Source organism: Phascolarctos cinereus, unplaced genomic scaffold (assembly GCF_003287225.1).
Source record: "Phascolarctos cinereus isolate Bilbo 61053 unplaced genomic scaffold, phaCin_HiC Scaffold_2;HRSCAF=192, whole genome shotgun sequence".
NCBI classification, from domain to species: domain Eukaryota; kingdom Metazoa; phylum Chordata; class Mammalia; order Diprotodontia; family Phascolarctidae; genus Phascolarctos; species Phascolarctos cinereus.
Window position 1 is genome coordinate 26,973,305 of NW_027555625.1, and position 20,141 is coordinate 26,993,445.

The 20,141-nt window shown below is 38.7% G+C and overlaps 1 protein-coding gene across 1 annotated transcript in view; it reads left to right on the forward strand.

Moving 5' to 3' along the window:
- The window catches only part of LOC110218426 (catenin alpha-2), a 1,469,797-nt gene that overhangs the window by 438,580 nt on the left and 1,011,076 nt on the right, over nucleotides 1-20,141 (forward strand). Inside the window, 1 exon segment of the mRNA XM_021001143.2 lies at nucleotides 12,411-12,577. Within this exon segment, the coding sequence (XP_020856802.1) occupies nucleotides 12,411-12,577 (167 nt within the window).

The following is a 20,141-nucleotide window of genomic DNA, read 5'->3' on the forward strand; positions in this document are numbered from 1 at the left end:
TCTACACTCATGTGGACAATGTGTTATGTTTTTGTTTGTTTGTTTGTTTGTTTTTGTTTTTTGTTTTTCATTTATTTTTTTTTTCTGGGCAGATGTGTGTTGGGGGAGAGAACTATCACCACCTGCTTGGCCAACCCCCACTTGATGGTCCTCTACAACGTAAACCTACTAAGCACATAAATAGCTTAGCAGGACCTGCCTATTGTTTATACTCTGTTGTAAAAAGGATCTAGGCCAAAACAAACAAACAAACAAATGAAACCAGAGCAGCTGGGTGGTGCAGTAGATAAAGATTAGGCCTTGGAGTTAGGAGGGCCTGAGTTCAAACCGGACCTCGGACACTTGACACTTACTAGCTGTGTGACCCTGGGCAAGTCACTTAACCCCGATTGCCTTGCCAAAAAAAAAAAGATCTAAGCCTTCAGTGCCACTCCCATCCAATGATAAGGCACCAAAGGAGAACTTGTATCTTAATTAAATTGCATGAATCAAATTTGGCACAGAGTTCCTAGAATCTCATACAAACACTTAGAGTCTTAGCTGCTAGCTCAGGATTTATTTAGGGATATTTCCTATCTCTCTTAATTCAGAATAAGAAATTGACATTTCTGTCACTCAGATTACCACCATGGGCCAAGGGCTATGTGCTCATTTCTGAACCAGCAATACTATGGTCTCACGGTAGCAAGTTCTTTCTATTTTCATATAAAAAGGGACTTGTAAGCAGGTCACAGAATTTGAGATTTGGAGAGTACTTCAGGGTCCATCTTGTCCAGCTCCAAAACAAAAGGAATGTTCGTTCTAATCTGTCCAATGAATCACCATATAGTTTCCATGTGAAGACTTCCAAAGAGGCGGAACTCATTACTTCTCCAGGTAGCCTTCTCCATTTTTGGACATCTCTAATTATTATATTAGAAAGCTTCCCCTCCCTACTAATATCAACCCTAAATAGACCTTTTTGAACTTTCTACCACTTCTTCTGGCTCTGCCCTGTGAATTAAAATAGAATAACTTGATTCCCTCTATCACATGAAAACTTTTCAAATATTTCAAGACAGCTGTCATGTTCTGCTTAAATTTTCTCTTCTCCAGGCTAAAGATGCTGAATTCCTTTAAATTAGCAGATTTCAATTGTCACGTCTGGTGAATGAATGTCAGGAGGCCCAGAAAATTTTGAATAATCTTTATAATTAGAAAGTAAAAGGGATACTGCTCAGGAAAAATACTTCTCTTCAGATATAGGAGAAAAATACTAGTCTTGGATGTAAAACATTTGGGTTCACACTTGACTTCTTCTACATGCTTATTGTGACCTGGGACTCATCATTTAATATCCTATTTTCCTTAACTAAAAGAAAAAATGGTGCCTCTCTCTGCCCTGTATTTTCCATCTCCCATTTTTGCTCTATGATTAAATGAGAACATGTATGCAAATCAGTTGTAAACTATGAAACATGGTATGTATAAGCTGCTATATGTATGAATTAAATTAATTTCCAAAAGTTGATAGTGCAAAAATAAGCTTGGAAGGTGTACTTTACTTATATATAAGAAATCCTGAAAGCTGAGGGCCTGAATTTGCACAAAATAGTCCTCAGTGAATATCTAATTTACAAAGGAATTCAAAATAAACTTTACTTGTGGAAAATCATTGAAGATATTAAAATATTTGACTATATTAATATATTTTCAAATACCTATATATGGCATAAAGTGTGGTTCACCTGCTCATGACTTTCTTTCCTCTTCTCTACAGTTTATAAAAAAAAAAGTTAAACCTAAACTTAGTATTGATTCCTTTGCATTTATTTTCTTTCATAATTAAATTCTATATATACACTTTTATTAATTTCTGGCCTCATTAAGCCTATAACAGTGTTAATTTCTTTATCTATTTGTGTCACTACTATAGTTAACAAGGTTTATTCCCTCTTAAATATATTTATTAATTTATTTATTTTACAAGCATGTATTACCTCTCTCTCCCTCTCCCCAGTTGAATAATTAAAAAAAATACTTATAACAGTTATGCATAGTCCAGCAAGCTCAATCTTATCAGTGCCCATGTTTCAAAACATATGTGTCATTCAGTATGTGAAATTCATCACCTCCCTGGCAGGAGGTGGTTATCTAGCGAGTTGCCTTCAAACTCATCAGTTGCAAAGCATGGTATCTTGTGTCTTGCTAAGTTTTGTGGCTACAATAAGAATAAAATTCTTCTCCATCCTCTTCCCAGAAAAGGCTGCAGATGAATTAATTAAAATCCATATGCTTAATGAGCTGTGCCTTCTGCAAGGTGGTGCATTACAATGTTTAATCGTTCATAATATTCAGTGCACTTCATCACCAGCTACTGACATTTGTATTATTTTGCTTATTTCCCCCCATACTTATCATGTTTTCAGCAGGATTGGGTTGGAGACATATGGATTGCCACCTTCACGTACTCAGTTACCTGCATTAGTAAAGAGTATTGGATCGTACTAAATGGAGAAGATCAAGTTGCCCTGTAAAATTGTCATAACTTGCACAAAAGGTTGTCAAAGCAGAACAACTGAAATGCTGGGAGTTAGGGAAAAGAGCTTTGTATGACTTTCATTAGTGTATTGGATAATTAGATATTGGGTGAATGGATGTGGGGCATTTCTGGTGGCCTGGATTCAAATTCTGACTCTTGTAATAAAAGCAGCTTAGAGTTATATAGTCCTCAATTCCAAAGGCCTTTGCATACATAATTTCATTTAATATTCTAATAGCCTTCTAAGCTAGAAATGGCATGAATTTTTGTCAACTTTTAAAGATGAAGAAAATGGGTCTTAGAGAGATTAAATCATTTGCCCAAGGCCACAAATAGCTAGCACATGGTAGAACCAGGTTTTCAGTACAAAATCTGATGTACATAATGTTGTAGCACATCGCCTCTGGGTTTTAGCTTCTTTATTGGACCAGGTGACTGACCCCTCAAGGTCCTTCTGGCTAGAGAATGGTGTGATCCAGCTTACGTTTAATATGGTAATGGCTTGTGATACTCTTCTGTCTCTTTTGGATTATCTTTCTTATTTTTTCAGGGCAGAAAGAAACATGGGATCCTAGATTGAGAACTGAGAGGGTTCTCAGAAGTCATTAAGTCCAGTGGTATCAAACTCAAATAGAAAAGGATGTTGATGTAGAAAACCACAAATTACCATTTTCTATGTTGTATTGATTTCCCAATTACATTTTTATTAGATTCATGTAGAAGTCAGGAGTTTGGGGGTTATGAATTTGATACCTCTCATCTAATCCAACACACTTATTTTAAAGCTGAGGAAACTGAGGCCCAGAAAAAGGAAGTGATTCATGCAAGGTCAGACGGGTATGATTGGCAGAACTTGGCCTTGAGCACCTGTCCTCTAGGATGCAAGGTCTTCCAAATCCTGTCTCCTTTCTGCCATGTAACCTAGATGACCATATGTGGAAAAGCTAAGTTTGGGACGAGATATAAGAAATAAATTCCAAGAGGTCAGTTATCTTCATCATAAAGAGGAATGTAAGTACAACTTTCAAGATCTGTGCTGCTCATAAGTTTGTGATAAGGATGTAAATCAGATCTTGTGCATTAACCTAGATTTTGGTCAATGACATATAGTCCTTTCTTATTGTATAGGCAGCTGAAGGTATGAAGCATTCCTATAGCCTTCTCGTTGCCTGAGATGACAGGAGCTGTAGGAGGCAGCATATTTTAATGGGTGTTTTGATGGAGCCCTATAGGTTGCCTTCATCTCTGGCTGCCCTCCCCCACCCCTCCCAACACACACCAGATGAGAGGGAAGTTGTGCTGTTCAACCTTTCCTACTCATCGTGGGTATGGGTGATACCAAATGGGGGTGAATTAGATTTGCTTTCTATTCTGAGTTACTTATTGTTTCTGGAAAAAAAAATAGGTCTCTCTTTTCTTGCCAATATAAACCCAACAGAAGAAAGGGGATAGAATCAGCAAGCCACTAGGTTTCAGGAAACCCTTGTTCCAGGGAGGGCTATTTCAGAGGCTTTCTGGATCTCTGGACCTTATAGCCTGACATATCTTAGTCAGGTTTTAACTTGATTCTTGGGTCTGGGTCAGCTTCCGTGTCAAGCTGATATGGTCTAAAAGAGGGAAGCTGAGAATAACAATAGGCCCAATTTTAGTGTTTTGTAGTAATGAAGCAATTTACATACATTATTTTATTTTAGTCTCACAACAACCCAGGGAGAGGAAATGAAACCGAGCCCGGTTGAAATCACTACATTGCTTGTTATCATACAAGTAGCGAGTTGGCAAACCTGACTTTAAAGACAGATTTGCTTCTCCTTCCACTTTGCCATCATGGTTTCCAGGAAGTTTGAGATGTTTTTCACGACCTCAACAAATTTGAAATCCTTACATCATATGTACAATGTCTGTTGTTGTTTGTCCTTCATTCTGGAAGAGGACCATGACATCAAGGAGGTGATACCATGACATGCAAGTGAATTGGATTTAAGTGAGGGAGGGCTGTGGAAACTCACCAGCTTCACTTCCTCCTCCAGAGCCATAGGGTTGCACTGGCAAAATATTTATTGATCAGGAGGACTGGAGATGGGCCTGGATGCAGTGGAAGACCTTGGCCTTTTTAAGCTAAGGTCTCTAACAGGTCTTAGTTTGACTGAGGCAATACTTCATTCAATGATTAAAGCTAGGTAAGAAATAAGGCAGAGAATGGCCTCTTTTACCTATTTAAAAAAAATCAATCTTGGAGGGGAAGACTGTCGTGGTTTCTGGCCAAAACAGAAAAAAAATTGTTATTTACATTCACTCTGAGCCAATCAGGGCCCAAATAATGACCAAGTGGGACTTGGCCTAGGACCTATTGTTTGCAGTCAATGAGAGCCAGAGTGATTTGGGTTTCAGGTACGGTACTTCAGAAGAAAAAAATCTAGCCTGTAAACCCCAAGATATCTTACTTTCCTTGAAAGTGAAGAGCCCTCACAAGTAAGGGTATTGACAGGGGGAAGGGGAAGGAAGGAAAGAAGGAAGGAAGGAAGGAAGGAAGGAAGGAAGGAAGGAAGGAAGGAAGGAAGGAAGGAAGGAAGGAAGGAAGGAAGGAAGGAAGGAAAGAAGGAAGGAAGGAAGGAAGGAAGGAAGGAAGGAAGGAAGGAAGGAAGGAAGAAGGAAAGAAGGAAGGAAGGAAGGAAGGAAGGAAGGAAGGAAGGAAGAAGGAAGGAAAGAAGGAAGGAAGGAAGGAAGGAAGGAAGGAAGGAAGGAAGGAAGCAAGCAAGCTATGTTGCCCAACTGGCCAGATCCAGGTGAGTACCAAGTGAGCAGTTCTTACTACTCCTCAGAGAGGTTACTGTGTGTCCTTCATTCTCAAAGAGGACTAGGACACCAGGGAGGTGATGCCATAACATGTGAATGACTTGGATTTATGTGAGAGAGATCCTTGTCAAGCAAAATAGAATTGAAGCATAGATGTGATGATGCTGTCCAAGCATAGCTTGTAGAAACTCATCAATGGACATTTGGTTGCTACTCAAGATTTACTTTTTTCCATTACCTCAGTTCCTAACGACCACCAGGTTCTAGTGTACATCAGAGAAAAGAGGACCCGCGCAAATGAGATCTAGTATCCCTGACACACTGAAGTAATTCTACTTGCCTTCTTATAAATGTAAAGGGCTTAATGGAAAAATGCTGTTCATGTCTTGGGTGTTGTTCAATCACTTGTATGTGACTCTCCATGACCCCATTTGGGGGTTTTCTTGGCAAAGATACCGTAGTGACTTGCCAATTTCTTCTCCAGCTCATCTGACAGATGAGGAAACTGAAACAAATAGGTTTGAGTGACTTGCCCAGGGTCATACAGCTAGGGTCTATGCAGATTTGAACTCATAAAGATGAGTCTTCCTTATTCTAAGTCCAGTGACCTATTCACTGTACCACCTAGCTGCCCTGAGTCTTCATGTTGCCATTTTGAGGTTTTCTTGGCAAAGATACTGGAGTGGTTTGCTATTTCCTTCTCTAGTTCATTTTTACAGATGAGAAAAGTGAGATAAACAGGGTTAAATGACTTGCCCAGGGTCACACAGGTAGTAAGTGTCTGAGATTGGATTTGAATTCAGAAAGATTAATCTTCCTGACTCCAAGCCCAGTGCTCTATCTACTGTACCAGCTATCTGCCCTCCTCATACTGGAGATATCATTAAAATGAGAATCAAGAGACCATGATTGTAGTTGGATTCTGTCAGACACAAGCAATATGACCGTAGATATGTCATGGTGCTGCTCCTGGCCTTGGTTTTCTCATCTGCAAAATGAAGGAGTCTGGTTAGAGGAGTTGGTAGGGTTTTTACAGCTCTAAAATTCAATAATTTTTATGGCTGAAATGAGAATGAATATTTTTGTAAACATGCTTTGAGAATTAGATAACCATGACTGTAAATGACTTTCAGCCATTTTCCCTGCCGTATAGATTCTAAATATTAATCACAATGATAAACTGCTTCAGAAATGACAACTGTCAACTATTGAATTGGCCTTTAAAAAGTTTTGTGATGGTGTTTATTTCTCCCAAATGAGGGTTCTATCTCTACTACTGACAGAACATAATATGATTACTAGGGACATGGATGACCACAGCATTTCTCAGTAGGATTGGCCACGACACCTCAGGCAACTTTGATACCTTCTTCTAATGCAGATTTTTTCCTTTAACTTAAACAGATTAGTTATTTGCTCTCTGGAATTTACCATAAGGAAGAGAGCCTGTTTAACCTGGGTATATCAAAGTATCTTTGAAAAGCTAATGAGGAGCAGAGCCTGATTGTGAGAATTTAAAGTGAGACAAAATTGAGAATAGTCTACTTTGTCCTCCCCACTCCCTTACCCCTACAGACCTGTTTCCTTCCATCCTTGGAGAGAGATTAGGAAGAGAAAGATATAGCTATCGTAACTTCTTATTTGGATTGTGATTATAGCCTTCCTGCCTCTGTTCTTTTGTCCCCTAATTCATGTTTCACACCACTCACTGTCAGAGAAATCTTTCTGAAGCAAAGTTTTTAGCAGTTCCTCATAGTCTGTCAAAGAAAATGAAAACAAAACAAAACAAAACATGTTATCTTAGAATTGAGGTCTCTCACACTCTGCCTCCCAATTATCTGATTTTATACCACTCCCCTTCACATACTCTAAGTGGAAAACTTCCATCCAAATGGAGAGCTTGGCAGTACCTCATTTTGTCCTGTCTTTTCTTGTTATTGGCAGAGGCCAAATCCCACGTCAAGAATCTACTCCCTCCATAATTTTGCTTTCTGAAATCTTTCTTCAAGGCCTAATTCAGTGGCCACCTTTTCCATAAATCATTCCTCTTTCTTAACTCTCTCTTGCTACTTTGTTTTTCCCCTTTTGTCTACTTAATCTTGATCTAATTTGTATTACAGTTATAGCAGAATACATATGTAATGAATTTGCATGTTTTATCCCCTTTTCCAAATTATTAGCTCCTTGGTCAAAGGGAAAGATTTTATCCATTCATTCATTGATTCATTGATTTATTCATTCAAATATCCACAGTGCCTTGGATAAATTGATCCCCTTCTCTATGCCTCAATTCCCTCATATGTGAAGTGCAGGAGTTTCTAATATTCCTTCTAGCTCTAAATTTTAATCCTATGAGGAAAAACTGACATAACATCACAGAATTATCTGATAGCTGTACATTCTGAAATATTTGATGGTGAATTATTGGGTTGGAATTAAGTTCAATACATGGATTTAGTATACAGAGTAGATGTCCAACTAGGGCTTTTCTTTTCTTTTTTCACTTCATTCTCCCCATAATTTCTACCCTTTCTTTTTCTGTCCTTTCTTCTGGTTATCTTCTCTGTTCTTTTGTCAAATGAAAGGGTTTGATTAGCCATTATCCTCAAGTTTTATAGTTCTTTGTTTTCTCTTGATATCTGAGCTGTCAGAATTGGAAGCTCTCATTGTCTTTGTTTTCCTCCTTTTTTTTTCTCTCTTCCTTCTGTACACTCACAAACACCTTCACTCCCAATTAGCTTTATAGTTAACACCATATTAAAACTCAGCAATGGCATAGACCTATCTGAGCATCTCTATTAAAAATGGAAGGAATCAAAAAGAGTAGAAATCTCAGTGCAAAGCCTAGTGTAAAAGCTGGCTAGTTTTGGAAACACACATATTCACTTTCTTATAATAAGCTAGCTCTTTTGATCAGTTGTATTACCAAATCTTCATTATCATAGCAATAGAAAGTAGCACTGTCTGAAAGCCCATATATATACTTGAACCACCCCAAACATATTCTCTCACTTGCTGGGTTATAAATGAAAATAATGCTTCCTGTGGTGGGTAGTGGTAGTGAAGAGGATTTGGGATGGGTAGAGAATGAGCACTCTTAGACCTTCAATATGAACTCTTTTTTTTTTTTGCAAGGTTTCATAATATTTCCATATAAATGACTACTTTCAAAGTTTAAATAGGCTGCCTCAGGAAATCATAGGTGCCCCTCCCCCCTTCTTTGGAGGGCTTTGAGAAAAGAATGGACGGCTACTTGTTGTGGATGTTCTAGATTGGCTTACTTGCTGTTCTAGTGTAGTTTAGATTAGTGGGCTCCTATGAGCTTCCTTCAGACTTTTAGTTTATGTTATTCTGTGGCCACATTTCAGCATGACCTGTCTTCCCCGTTTGTCCTTTTAAGCCACATCACTATGTAGTAGGTGGGAGAGAGAAAAAGAGAGAGAGACAGAGATAGACAGACAAAGAGAGAGAAAGAGAGAGACAGAGAGACAGAGAAAGAGAGACAGAGAGACAGAGAAAGACAGAGAGACAGAGAGAGACAGAGAGAGACAGAGAAAGAGAGAGAGAGAGGCAGAGAGAGAGAGAGACAGAGAAAGAGAGAGAGAGGCAGAGAGAGAGAGACAGAGACAGAGAAAGACAGAGAGACAGAGAGAAAGAGAGAGAGAGACAGAGAGAGACAGAGAGAGAGACAGAGAAAGAGAGAGAGACAGAGAGAGAGAGACAGAGAGACAGAGAAAGAGAGAGAGAGGAAGAGAGAGAGAGACAGAGAGACAGAGAAAGACAGAGAGACAGAGAAAGAGAGAGAGAGAGAGAGAGACAGAGAAACAGAGAGAGAGGCAGAGAGAGAGACAGAGACAGAGAGAGAGACAGAGACAGAAAGACAGAGAAAGAAACAGAGAGACAGAGAGAGACAGAGACAGAGAGACAGAAACAGAGAGACAGAGAGATACAGAGACAAAGAGACAGAGACACAGATATAGAGACAGAGTGAAAGACACACAGAGAGAGACAGAGACAGGCAGAAAAAGAGAAAGAAACAGAAAGACAGATACAGAGAGACATGCACAAAAAGAGACAGAGAGCATACCTGTGTATTAGGGTGTTGGTGGGAGATGCTTTTATTGCTTTTCTGTGGAAAGCTTTATTTGAATATCTGCAAAATTGATCTGATGCATGAGACTGCTGTTGGCTTAAATCTATATTTCCAAGTTACCTGCCTTCCCTTTAAAGTTTATCTGGTCCTTTAGGACCAGATAAATCTTGCCAATGTGCCTTTTTGACAGTACAGTAATGAATGTTTAAGTTCTGTATGGGCTGTAAAACTTGAGGTTGTTTGTGTTGAGCATAAAGACTGAGCCAATCTGCAAGTCTAATGTGGCCATTGTAGATGGCAGCTTCCTTTCAAATCCAACAGTGTAATATATTTCATATACATTGACACATTTCCTGGATCTAAAATAGCATCATCATGAGGATGAGTGTTTTCTTTTAAGCACACACTAAAATTGTTTCATTGCATCCAGATGCACTGCAAAATGTCAAAAGTTGCACAGGAATACACAACAAAATGAGCCACATGATGATAACAAATTTCATTCAAAACCTGCAAATTAACCAAAGAAAGATATTAATTTCTCTTCATTTTTTAAAGTGGTATCTTATTTAGGATTGATGCATTCCTAATGTTACATTGGTTGAGGAATTTTCATCCTTAACTAACAAGAAAATTTGGATAAGTAGATTTGTCTAGTTAATTTATTCTTGATAGAATACAGTCTTGATGAAGTCAATGCCTTGTGTTTCATCTGCTTCTCGATCAGTCAGTTTTAGTTTACTCCACAGCTCCCTCATTAATTTTCCCTATCACCACCACCATGCCCAGATGCAAATAAGTAGGATTCATTAGTCAAAATGGAGAGGGGGGGGGTGGGAGAGAAGGCAGAGACACTGAGAGAGGCAAAGACAGAGGTAAAGACAGAAACCGAGAAAATGAGCATTCCTCTACATTAATTGAAAAAAAATAATCTAAATGCACCATCTGTTCCTATTGGATCAGCAGTATCATAATGTGATGGGGAAAAAATTGGGTTTCCAGCACTCAGTTCAAGTCTTGGCCCTACCATTTAATGCCCATGTGAACTGGGGTCTCTCCACGTGGACCCCAATATTCTTGTCTTAAATGGGAAGATTAGATGACAGATTAAACATGACCAAGAGGGAATAGATGCCCAGAAGAAGGAGAGACATAGCAATAGAGACTGCAAGTAATAGTGTAATAAGATTTTCTTTAATTCCTGAGAAATTTCTAGAACAGATCATCAAAAAGATAGATGATTTTAGATGTTGATGGACACTCAGAATAGGAGGAAGTGATTGCCAAGATGTAGCAGAGCATCATCGAAACCAGATCATGGCAGACTAAGTGCCTTTTTGATTTTAACATGGTTGCTAACCTAGGAAGTTAAGGGATCCCTGAGGGATGAGCTGACCAAAATTTTAGCTACGACCTTTGTCTAATGCCTTATACTCTTCTCTTACAGGAGGTGGAGATATGTACACTAGACAAATGATATCCAACTCAAATAGAACTGGCTCCCAGAGTGCCATATTTTGACTTGGAAAACCACAAATTAGCATTTTAGTTAACATAAAATCAATATATTTTAGTTATTTTTGTATGTATTATTTCTGTTTATTTATTACATTTTTATCTGGTTCAAGGTGGGAGTTTGAGGGCTGCTTGCTTGACATGACTGTGCTAGACAATAAGACAGTTAGATGGATTCAGACCAAATTTGATGACAGCCTTCAGGTCATGGTTGTTAATCATGAAGAGTCAAAGTAGCAGGAGGTCTTCAGCAGAGTACCCTAGGGATCTGTGCTTGGCAATGTGTGTTTTTATCAGTCACATGAATAACCATATGAATGAAATGTTTATCAAATTTGCACAATCTTGACAGACTAGAGCATTGAGGTGAACCTAAGGAGACATAAATCAATACGGGTAAATGTAAAATCTTTTACTTAGGTACTAAAAATCAGCTTTACCAGAACATGAAGGAAGAGGCATTACTATATAACAGGTGATCTGAAAATGATCTGTTTCATGTTCGTTTTTGTATTAGTATATGGCAAGCTTAATATGGGTCAGCAGTGTGATGTAGTGGCCAAAAAGCTAAAGAAAGGCTTGGCCTGCATTGATAGCTTTAACTTCCAGTAATAAGGGAGGGATAGTCCACCCTCTTCAGCTCTCATGTGATTTATTTCATCCAGTTCTTGATACCACAGTTTACTTTGAAAAACTAGAAAAATCTCAAAGGAAAATAACCAAAATGATGAAGACCTTGAATTTATACCATGTGAGAGCTGTTAAAAAAAAAGTATTTTAGCCTGGAGGAGAAAAAAGTCTGTGGACATGTTAACTGCCTTCCATTATTAGAAGGGCTGCCAAGTGGACAGTGGGTTAGACTTTGTTTTTTGGTCCCCAGAGAGTCAATGGGTTGCCCCATGAGTAATGGGTAGAAGTTGCAAAGAGGCTGATTTAGACCAGATATCAGGTATAATTTTCTAGTGTTTTGAGCTGTCCCAGAGTGCAATGAGCTGCCTCAGGGGGCCATGGGTTCCTTCTCTTCTGAGGTCTAGAAGCATTGGTTTGATAACCACTTCTGAGATATATTGTAGGCAATTCCTTTTGCATATGGCTTAGACTTAGATCGCTGCTGACATCCCATACTTTATTTAAATGCTATAATTCTGTGGCTCTGTCTCTTCTAAGATTCCCTTTAGTTATGTAGTCAGACAAGTAGTACCTTTTCTGAATGAATTCAATCTAGGAAATCCCCAACCTGTGTTAGATGGGAACTACAAATAGGATTTTGTAAGGTCCGTGTAGCATGAAAATTAACTCCTTCAAGAGATTTCATGATGATTGAGGTTCAAAGAGGATCATCAACATTGTTCTATCAGCAACAACATATTTTTCATTGATCTTTGACATAATTATCATTATTACTGTTGTTATTATCAGCACCAGCATTTTAGAGTCAGCATAATCAGGTCTTGATGAATCCTTGTTTTGTCTTTTGTCTGGTAGGTGAAACCATGAGAATTGCCTCTTCAGAATTTGCTGATGATCCCTGCTCATCGGTGAAGCGTGGCACCATGGTGCGAGCTGCCCGAGCTTTGCTCTCAGCCGTTACTCGTTTGCTCATTTTAGCTGACATGGCCGATGTCATGCGACTTTTATCTCACTTGAAAATCGTGCGTATAACTTTTGAAAATCTCTCTTGTGTGGGGGACAGTTTTGAGCCATAGAATGGCAATTAAACATGCAATGACTTCCTTCTGGAGATGCATATGGTTATCATATGATGTGCCTCGTGGTTTTGTGTTATTTCCCCTAAATCTGGCATTATTAACTTTTCAGATTTCTTGTTTGACAAATACACAGCAACAAAAGAAAACCACTTTCATTCTCAAGAAAACACAGCTCAGTATTCCCTTTGGCATCCAGGGTAACACTAACAAATTTTTCACTTCAGTTTTTGAGGGCGATTTACAGAGAAGAAGATGGACCGGAAACTTCATGTGTCTCAGTCTTAGATTCAGACTCAAAATTACCTCTAGTGCTTAGCCTGTCAATTGCTCGTATTTACTTGCCCCATGGCTCTCTATATCCAGTTCGTTTTAGCTAAGCTCAGACTGCATTGGAATTAAGTATCATGGGTCAAGCCTGAGGTGGGTCAGGCAGAAATGACACAAGCCAGTCCCTCTCTCTTTTCCATAGGCAGACCTAGGAAGTGGAGCATTCCCTAGGACTGGGCTTCTTCCTGAATGATAGTTTGCCTCAGTTGTTCTTCCCGGACCTCCTCTAGCCCATATTTTAGGGACACTGACAAAAAGCCCTAAAAGCCTAGATTTCTGATCACAGACATCCCAATTTGGAATTCAAGGACCTGGGTTCAAACCTAGGACAAACTCTGAAACCTTGGACAAATCCTTTCAATTTTCTGAGCCTTGGTTTCTTTTTTTCTCATTGCAAAATCAGAATTTTATTAGGGAGAAAGGCAGACTGACATGGGAAAAGGGAGATACCATCAGAGTCAGAAAGGTATGGGGTCAAGTCCCATGTCTGACTGTAGATGAGTTATGTAACCTCTTAGAATTCCAGGCAACTCTTGAGTCCTAAGGTGGAGAACACTTTATCCCCTGCATGTCAAAGTGAACCATCAGTGAGAAACTTCACCCCAGCCATTAGCTTAAATAAGCCCTGGCAGGAAAGAGAACTTCCTTTAACCTAAATATTTTCAGGCTCAGTGATGAAGGGGTGTCTTTTCATGGGCCACCTCTGAGTTCTAGAAGGCGGATGAAAATAATGGCTAATAATACTAAGAGTTATAGCTAACATTTATATAAGTCTTTAAGGCTTGCCAAGCGTGTTGTATAACTTTTATTTCCATTGGATCCTACAAATGATGCTGTGAGGCATCCACATTTTGGGAGATGGCCTAGGGTCACACCACTAGTCAGAAGAGAATGCAACTGGTGTCTACAGCAGGATCCAAATCTGGCTCTTCCTGATTCCAAGTCTACACACTCTCTGCTAACCCCATCTGCCTCCCAGTCAGTGGGAAAGACTTCTTGACCTATCATACTACCAGCTTAGAGAGATAGAATGTCCTCATGGGTAGACTGCCAGCGTTAGAGTCAGGCAGACCTGGGTTGAAGTCTGCCCTCCTGACACATTTTAGCTGTCCAGGTCAGGGCAATTCTTTTAGCCTTTCACTATCAAGCCTGCCTCACTTTATCCAACGAATGCTCTAATGATATAAGTTAAATATCTGCATTAGCGCAGGGAGATTCCATGCAGGGAGTGCTTAGAACAGATAAAACATAGTTTCAGATGTTGAAAAAAAATAAAACCAACTTTATTGTGGATTTGATATTTCCTCACTTTTGAAGAAGTTTTTTAGAACGTGTATCTGGATAAAGTCATTATTCAAGAAAGTCTCACCCAAATCAAGTTGCTGGGTCCCCTGATGGCGGGAATGGTCCTTATTGTGGGCACAGGGAGTTGAAGAAATGAACCTAGTAGAATGTGGAGTGTGGTCCCCTCCCTAATGATCTTTACCTTTGCGAGAGATATGTGCCCATGTTTTTGGGGAGCCAGGCTTGTGGTACCATTCTGGATGTATGCCCACTTAACCCTTTCAAGGAGAATGCAAAGATTATTCTCCTCCCCTCATGGGCTTGTCACCTGTGCTCATATCACGCTCCCCCCGCCCCCAACCCAACAGTGGGGAGGATGAGCAGGAATCTACATTGAATATTAATGGTATTAATGAAATTGCCTTCTGTATGAGTCTGGTAGCCTGGTGTCTCTGTGTGTGTGTGTGTGTGTGTTGTGTGTGTGTGTGTGTGTGTGTGTTTGGGGGACCAGTCATGAGGTGGAGAGGGAGGCTGAATGAAAAGGCCAGTGTCCCATGCTTATGACCCAAATATGGAGGCTGCCTTTAAACTTATCCCTAGAATTCTCAGTATAGAGGTTATTTCTGACTGTCACTCTGCTTCTGGAATTTGCCCAATTTGAACTGTCTTTTCTGGGCTACATTGAGTCACTTGCATTATCTTCCCAAATGCAAAAGCTTGAGAGACCATACTTATTGCAAATGCATAGAAAAGTCGTCTTAGCCATACTAAGTAGCCCTGTCAGGCTGTCAAGTACCAGCATGGATTTGTGAGGCTGGATGCTGAACAGGAGTAACAGAGCTGTAGTAGTGTGGGACCATCTAGTGACTAATTCCCAGAACTACAAGTGGCTATGCCGAACCTGCACTGGAGTTGCATCCATTGGAACTTTGGGAACAGAAATAGTTGAATGGCATTGCACCTTGCAACACACACACACACACACACACACACACACACACACACACACACACACACACACTCACACACACATACACACACATACGACAACAAATATAAGATGGAATAAAGACAGACAGATAGATAGATAGATAGATAGATAGATAGATAAAATATCATTCTCCATTTAATTTGTATTTTTTGAGGGAAGGGGAGGTTCTATCCTATACGAAAAGAATATACCATATGAACATAATTTCTTCCTGTCTTTTCATTTTCTTTTTTTCTTACTCTCTTTCTCTTCCTTCTATCCTATTTCTTTATTTCACTTTCCCTGTCTTATTCTTTACTTTATCTATATTTGATTTATCTTGGATAGAGGAAAAAAGAAAAAAAAACTACCTATCTTTTGGGTAGAAATAAGTGTATAGTACTAATTGATGATTTTTTCTAGATGAAGAACCAAACAGTGCAGTTACGTACTTCATTGCTAATTTTAAACAAGTTTAAATATTTATATTTATGTGAAGAACACACCTGAAAATAAAAATGGCTGAATTTATTATGGTGAATATTTTTCAATAAGTAGAACTTTAAACATATTTTTAAAAATTGGTTTGCCTTATGTAGACTAAAGGAAATATCTTCTATGTCCCCTAGAATGCCATGAACTTCACATCATTTTACCAAATCAAAGATTCCTGCCTTTAAATATTTTGTATTACATTACAGTTGTGATAATAAATGTCATGGGCTCAAATTTGAGCTTTTCTGCTTAATGTCTGCATAGATTTGTGCAAATCACTTTTCTGGGATTCTGTTCCCTAATGTGTTCATCCATTTATCCATCCATTAATTTATTTGTAAATGAGAAGATTGGACTAGATTTAACCTCCAAATTTCCTTCCGGCTTAAAAAAAAACAAAAAAAACAAAAAAACAAAAACAATAAAACTTTATTATTTTCCCAACATAAGTAGTATACAAGTTCATGGAATCTGAAAGGTCACCTAGAACACATCTCCAACAAGCATGAATGTCGCCTTTTAATTAAGAGGTATGGTGAAATAGGACCCATTACCTACTGAAGCAGGCCATTCCATTTTTGTCAAAATATCATTAGCATTTTTTCTTATACCAAGTCAAAATCTGTCTTGCAGTAACATGTCCCCTTGTTACTAATTAAACCTGTTGTGGACAGGCTAACCAAGCCTCACTCTTCTTTTATGTGAACCTTCAGGCCTTTGAAGTACGTGTCAATAATCATCACATCTCCCCCAACTCTTCTGGTCTCCAAGCTAGGTGTCCTTAGTTCCTTCATCATATTGATTGCCTTCCAATGTTGCCCTTCACCATATTGATTTTTCTGTCCTGGATACTTTAACTTATCAATGTCTTTCCCAAAAGTTGGTGCCCTGTACCAAATAAAGCACTCCATTTCTGTCCCCATGGTGACAGAGTATAGCAGGAATGGATTATTCATCTGTCTGGAACAGCTAGGTGGCACAGTGGATACAGTGCTAGACCTGGACTCGGGAATACCTGAATTCAATTCTACCCTCAGATACTTACATGTCTTTACCTCAGTTTCCTCCTCTGTACAATAGAGATAATAATAGCACCTATCTCACAGAGTTGTTATGAGATTCAAATGAGATAGTATTTGTAAAGTGCTTAGCCCAGTGCCCAGCTCATAGTAAGCACTATGTAAATGCTAGTTATTATTATTATTATATGCTAAAATTACATTATATTTTAAATGCTTTTCTAATGATTGATTCATAATACATTTTCTATAATCTTGAGATTTTTGTTATGCTAAAATTGTATTGTGTATATTGCCTCTACACATTCCCTTATCTTATGCTTATGAACATTGAAGCCCCATTATATATAATTTTGTTCTTATGTCTTTCAGTCCAGGGTTCTAAATCATTTTGGATCCTAACTCTAGCATCCAGTGTGTTTGGATCCTGGCTCTAACCTCCCAAGATAATGTTATCTGGAGATTTGATAAGTGTGACATCTATGTTTTCAAGACATTGATAAAAATATTAAGACTTCTCTTTTAAGCAGGGGAAAATTCTTGAGGCACTCCAATACAGATCACCATCTAAGCCAGAGTCTATTTATATGTTTCATAGCCAATAGACTTTTAATAGCCAGTGGCCTCCAAACCTAATATCATTCATGATTTTTCATTCTGAATTTCTTTTTTTTAAATTCACTTGTCACTATAAGGTTCCTAATTTCATGCACTCATACATATGTTCTTTAAGATTTGTAAACCATCATTGGAATGTTTGTCTTATGGTCACATTCTATTTACTTGCCTCTGGGTGCCTTCTTGGGCTTTTGTTCAAATTCCATTTGGAAAGTATTATTTCAGGCTGAGCTTTATACTCCTTTGCCCCAATAAGTGGTCATTGTAACTGCATTTTGTCAGTAACTGAATCCCCATGAGTGTGTTTGTGTGTGTGTGTGTATGTGTGATTTTTTTTGGGGGGGCTGTTATGTTGTATTTTTGTTGAGTAAATGAATGTGAGAGTTAGGTTTAATGAGACTCAAAGTGATGGGGGTTTTTTGTCCTAGGTAGAAAAGTCATACAAAGGATACAGAAACAATAAATGATACCCACAAAGCAGAATCAGTTTCACAAGGCAAATGTCAAGTTGTGCCCTCCAGTGTAATACCACAGTAGCGATTTACATGTCGAATACTTCCCCAGAAATGGAATTGTAATTATTTTGTATTGTCCAAGTTGCACATGGTAATTTACACACTAGCCACCTGGTGTGTATCCAAATCAGTTAACTTTCTAAGGACTCTCCATTGATATGTCATACTTCAGGCATTTTGAGGAATTCTGCATTTCAGTTAGCAGCCAGGACCCCAGATCTTCTTACAATCTGCCTGCTCTGAATTAATGTAATCAGATTATATTGTTAATTTTAGCCATCTTAAAGGCAGTGCATATGAGCACTTACGTATTCCATAGTAAATATGCATATGGTTTATCCTACAAATAACACTGCCCTCATTTCATTGTTCCAAAAATGTATAATAAGCATCAACATGCAAAGTGTTGTGCTAGACAGTGCTGAGGATGCAGAGACTCCTCCTAGAGATTCCCTTCAAGTACGCCAAAGTAGAAAGCAGAGACATTTTGCTGAACAGGTTCGGAATAGTAATACATAACTACCACACCTGCAGGTCTGTGATTTTCCCCAAGTGCCTTTTACACAACAACCCTATGAAGGAGAGAATGCAAATACACCATGCCCATTTTGCAAAATAACAATAGGACATGAATATCACATTTGGTTAGGACTGCATAATGAGATCCTTAAAATGACTCTGAAAAGTGATTGGGTATTATTGTTGTTTTTCTCCTGATCCAAGCATTTAAAGACCTCTGCAGTCCTGCCTCCAAAATGCTTTTCTGATCTATCTCAGACTATTTAGGATTTTGTGTTTTTCTCTTGCTGCTTGCACTTAAGGCCCCTTGTACTCTTGTCCCCAGTTTATCTTTTTAATCTGTCTCATATTATTTACCCCCATCTATTTTCATTCAACTAAACCAGATTATTCTTGGATTACTGTTGTCATTTTTCCATGTTCCATCTAATATCATCCCCCTTTATTTGAAGTGCATTCCCTTCCACCTTCATCATGGTCTCCTAAAGTCTTTGGCTTCCTTTATGAACTAACTCAGATACCACCTCTTCCATGAAGCCTTCCCTTACTATTCTTTCCCCCACCCTAAGCAATGATGGCTTCTGCCTCCTTATCTCATAGTATTTCACAGGGCCCTTACCTTTCACTTATCTCATTATTCCAGACATCACAATTAAGTGCATGCCTTTTGCCCTCATTAGCTTTTCATAGAATTATAAGATCATAGATTTGCACCAGGAAAGGGCCTTAGAAAGACATTTCCTTCATTTTGCACCTGAGAAAACTGAGCCACAAAACAATTAAGTGACAAGAGCAGGGTCACACAGCCAGTAAGGATCAGAGGTAGTATGATGATTCAGGTTTCCTAATTCTAAATCTAGTGCCCTACTCACATACTCCATGCTGTAAACTGATTCAGTGAAGCGCCTGTGCTGAATATAGCTTTTTCTTCTCAAACGTAAGTGTGGTGCCTTTCTAGGTGCTTAATAAGTGTCTGTTGAATGAAAGAAAGAAAGAAAGAAAGAAAGAAAGAAAGAAAGAAGAAGAAAGAAAGAAAGAAAGAAGAAGAAGAAGGAAGGAAGAAGAAAGAAGGAAAGAAGGAAAAGGAAAGGAAGAAAGGAAAGAAAGAAAGAAAGAGAAAGAAAGAAAGAAAGAAAGAAAGAAAGAAAGAAAGGAAGGAAGGAAGGAAGGAAGGAAGGAAGGAAGGAAGGAAGAAAGGAAGAAAGGAAGAAAGGAAGAAAGGAAGAAAGAAAGAAAGGAAGAAAGGAAGAAAGGAAGAAAGGAAGAAAGGAAGAAAGGAAGAAGGAAAGAAGGAAAGAAGGAAAGAAGGAAAGAAGGAAAGAAGGAAGAGAAGAAAGAGAAGAAGGAAAGAAGGAAAGAAGGAAAGAAGGAAAGAAAGAAGGAAAGAAGGAAAGAAGGAAAGAAAGAAAGAAAGAAAGAAAGAAAGAAAGAAAGAAAGAAAGAAAGAAAGAAAGAAAGAAAGAATGAAAACATGATGAAGCTGAGATTTGGAGTGGCAAAGGGATCAGATGCCTGGTATTTCCTGACTTCATGACTCTTTCCATGAAACCATGCTTGCTTTTAATCTACCAGATCCCCAGCCCAGTGCACCTGTCAAATGTCTTTTAGGATATGACAAAATTATAGTTTGAATGACCCTTCTAATAAGTTATGACAAGCCCCCTTGCTCATTTAGTGATGTGACATCAGTGATATGTGATGGTAGATTCCTATGAATGTTGGCCAGCAGGCTGGCAGCAGCGAGTGACATGAGATGCCAT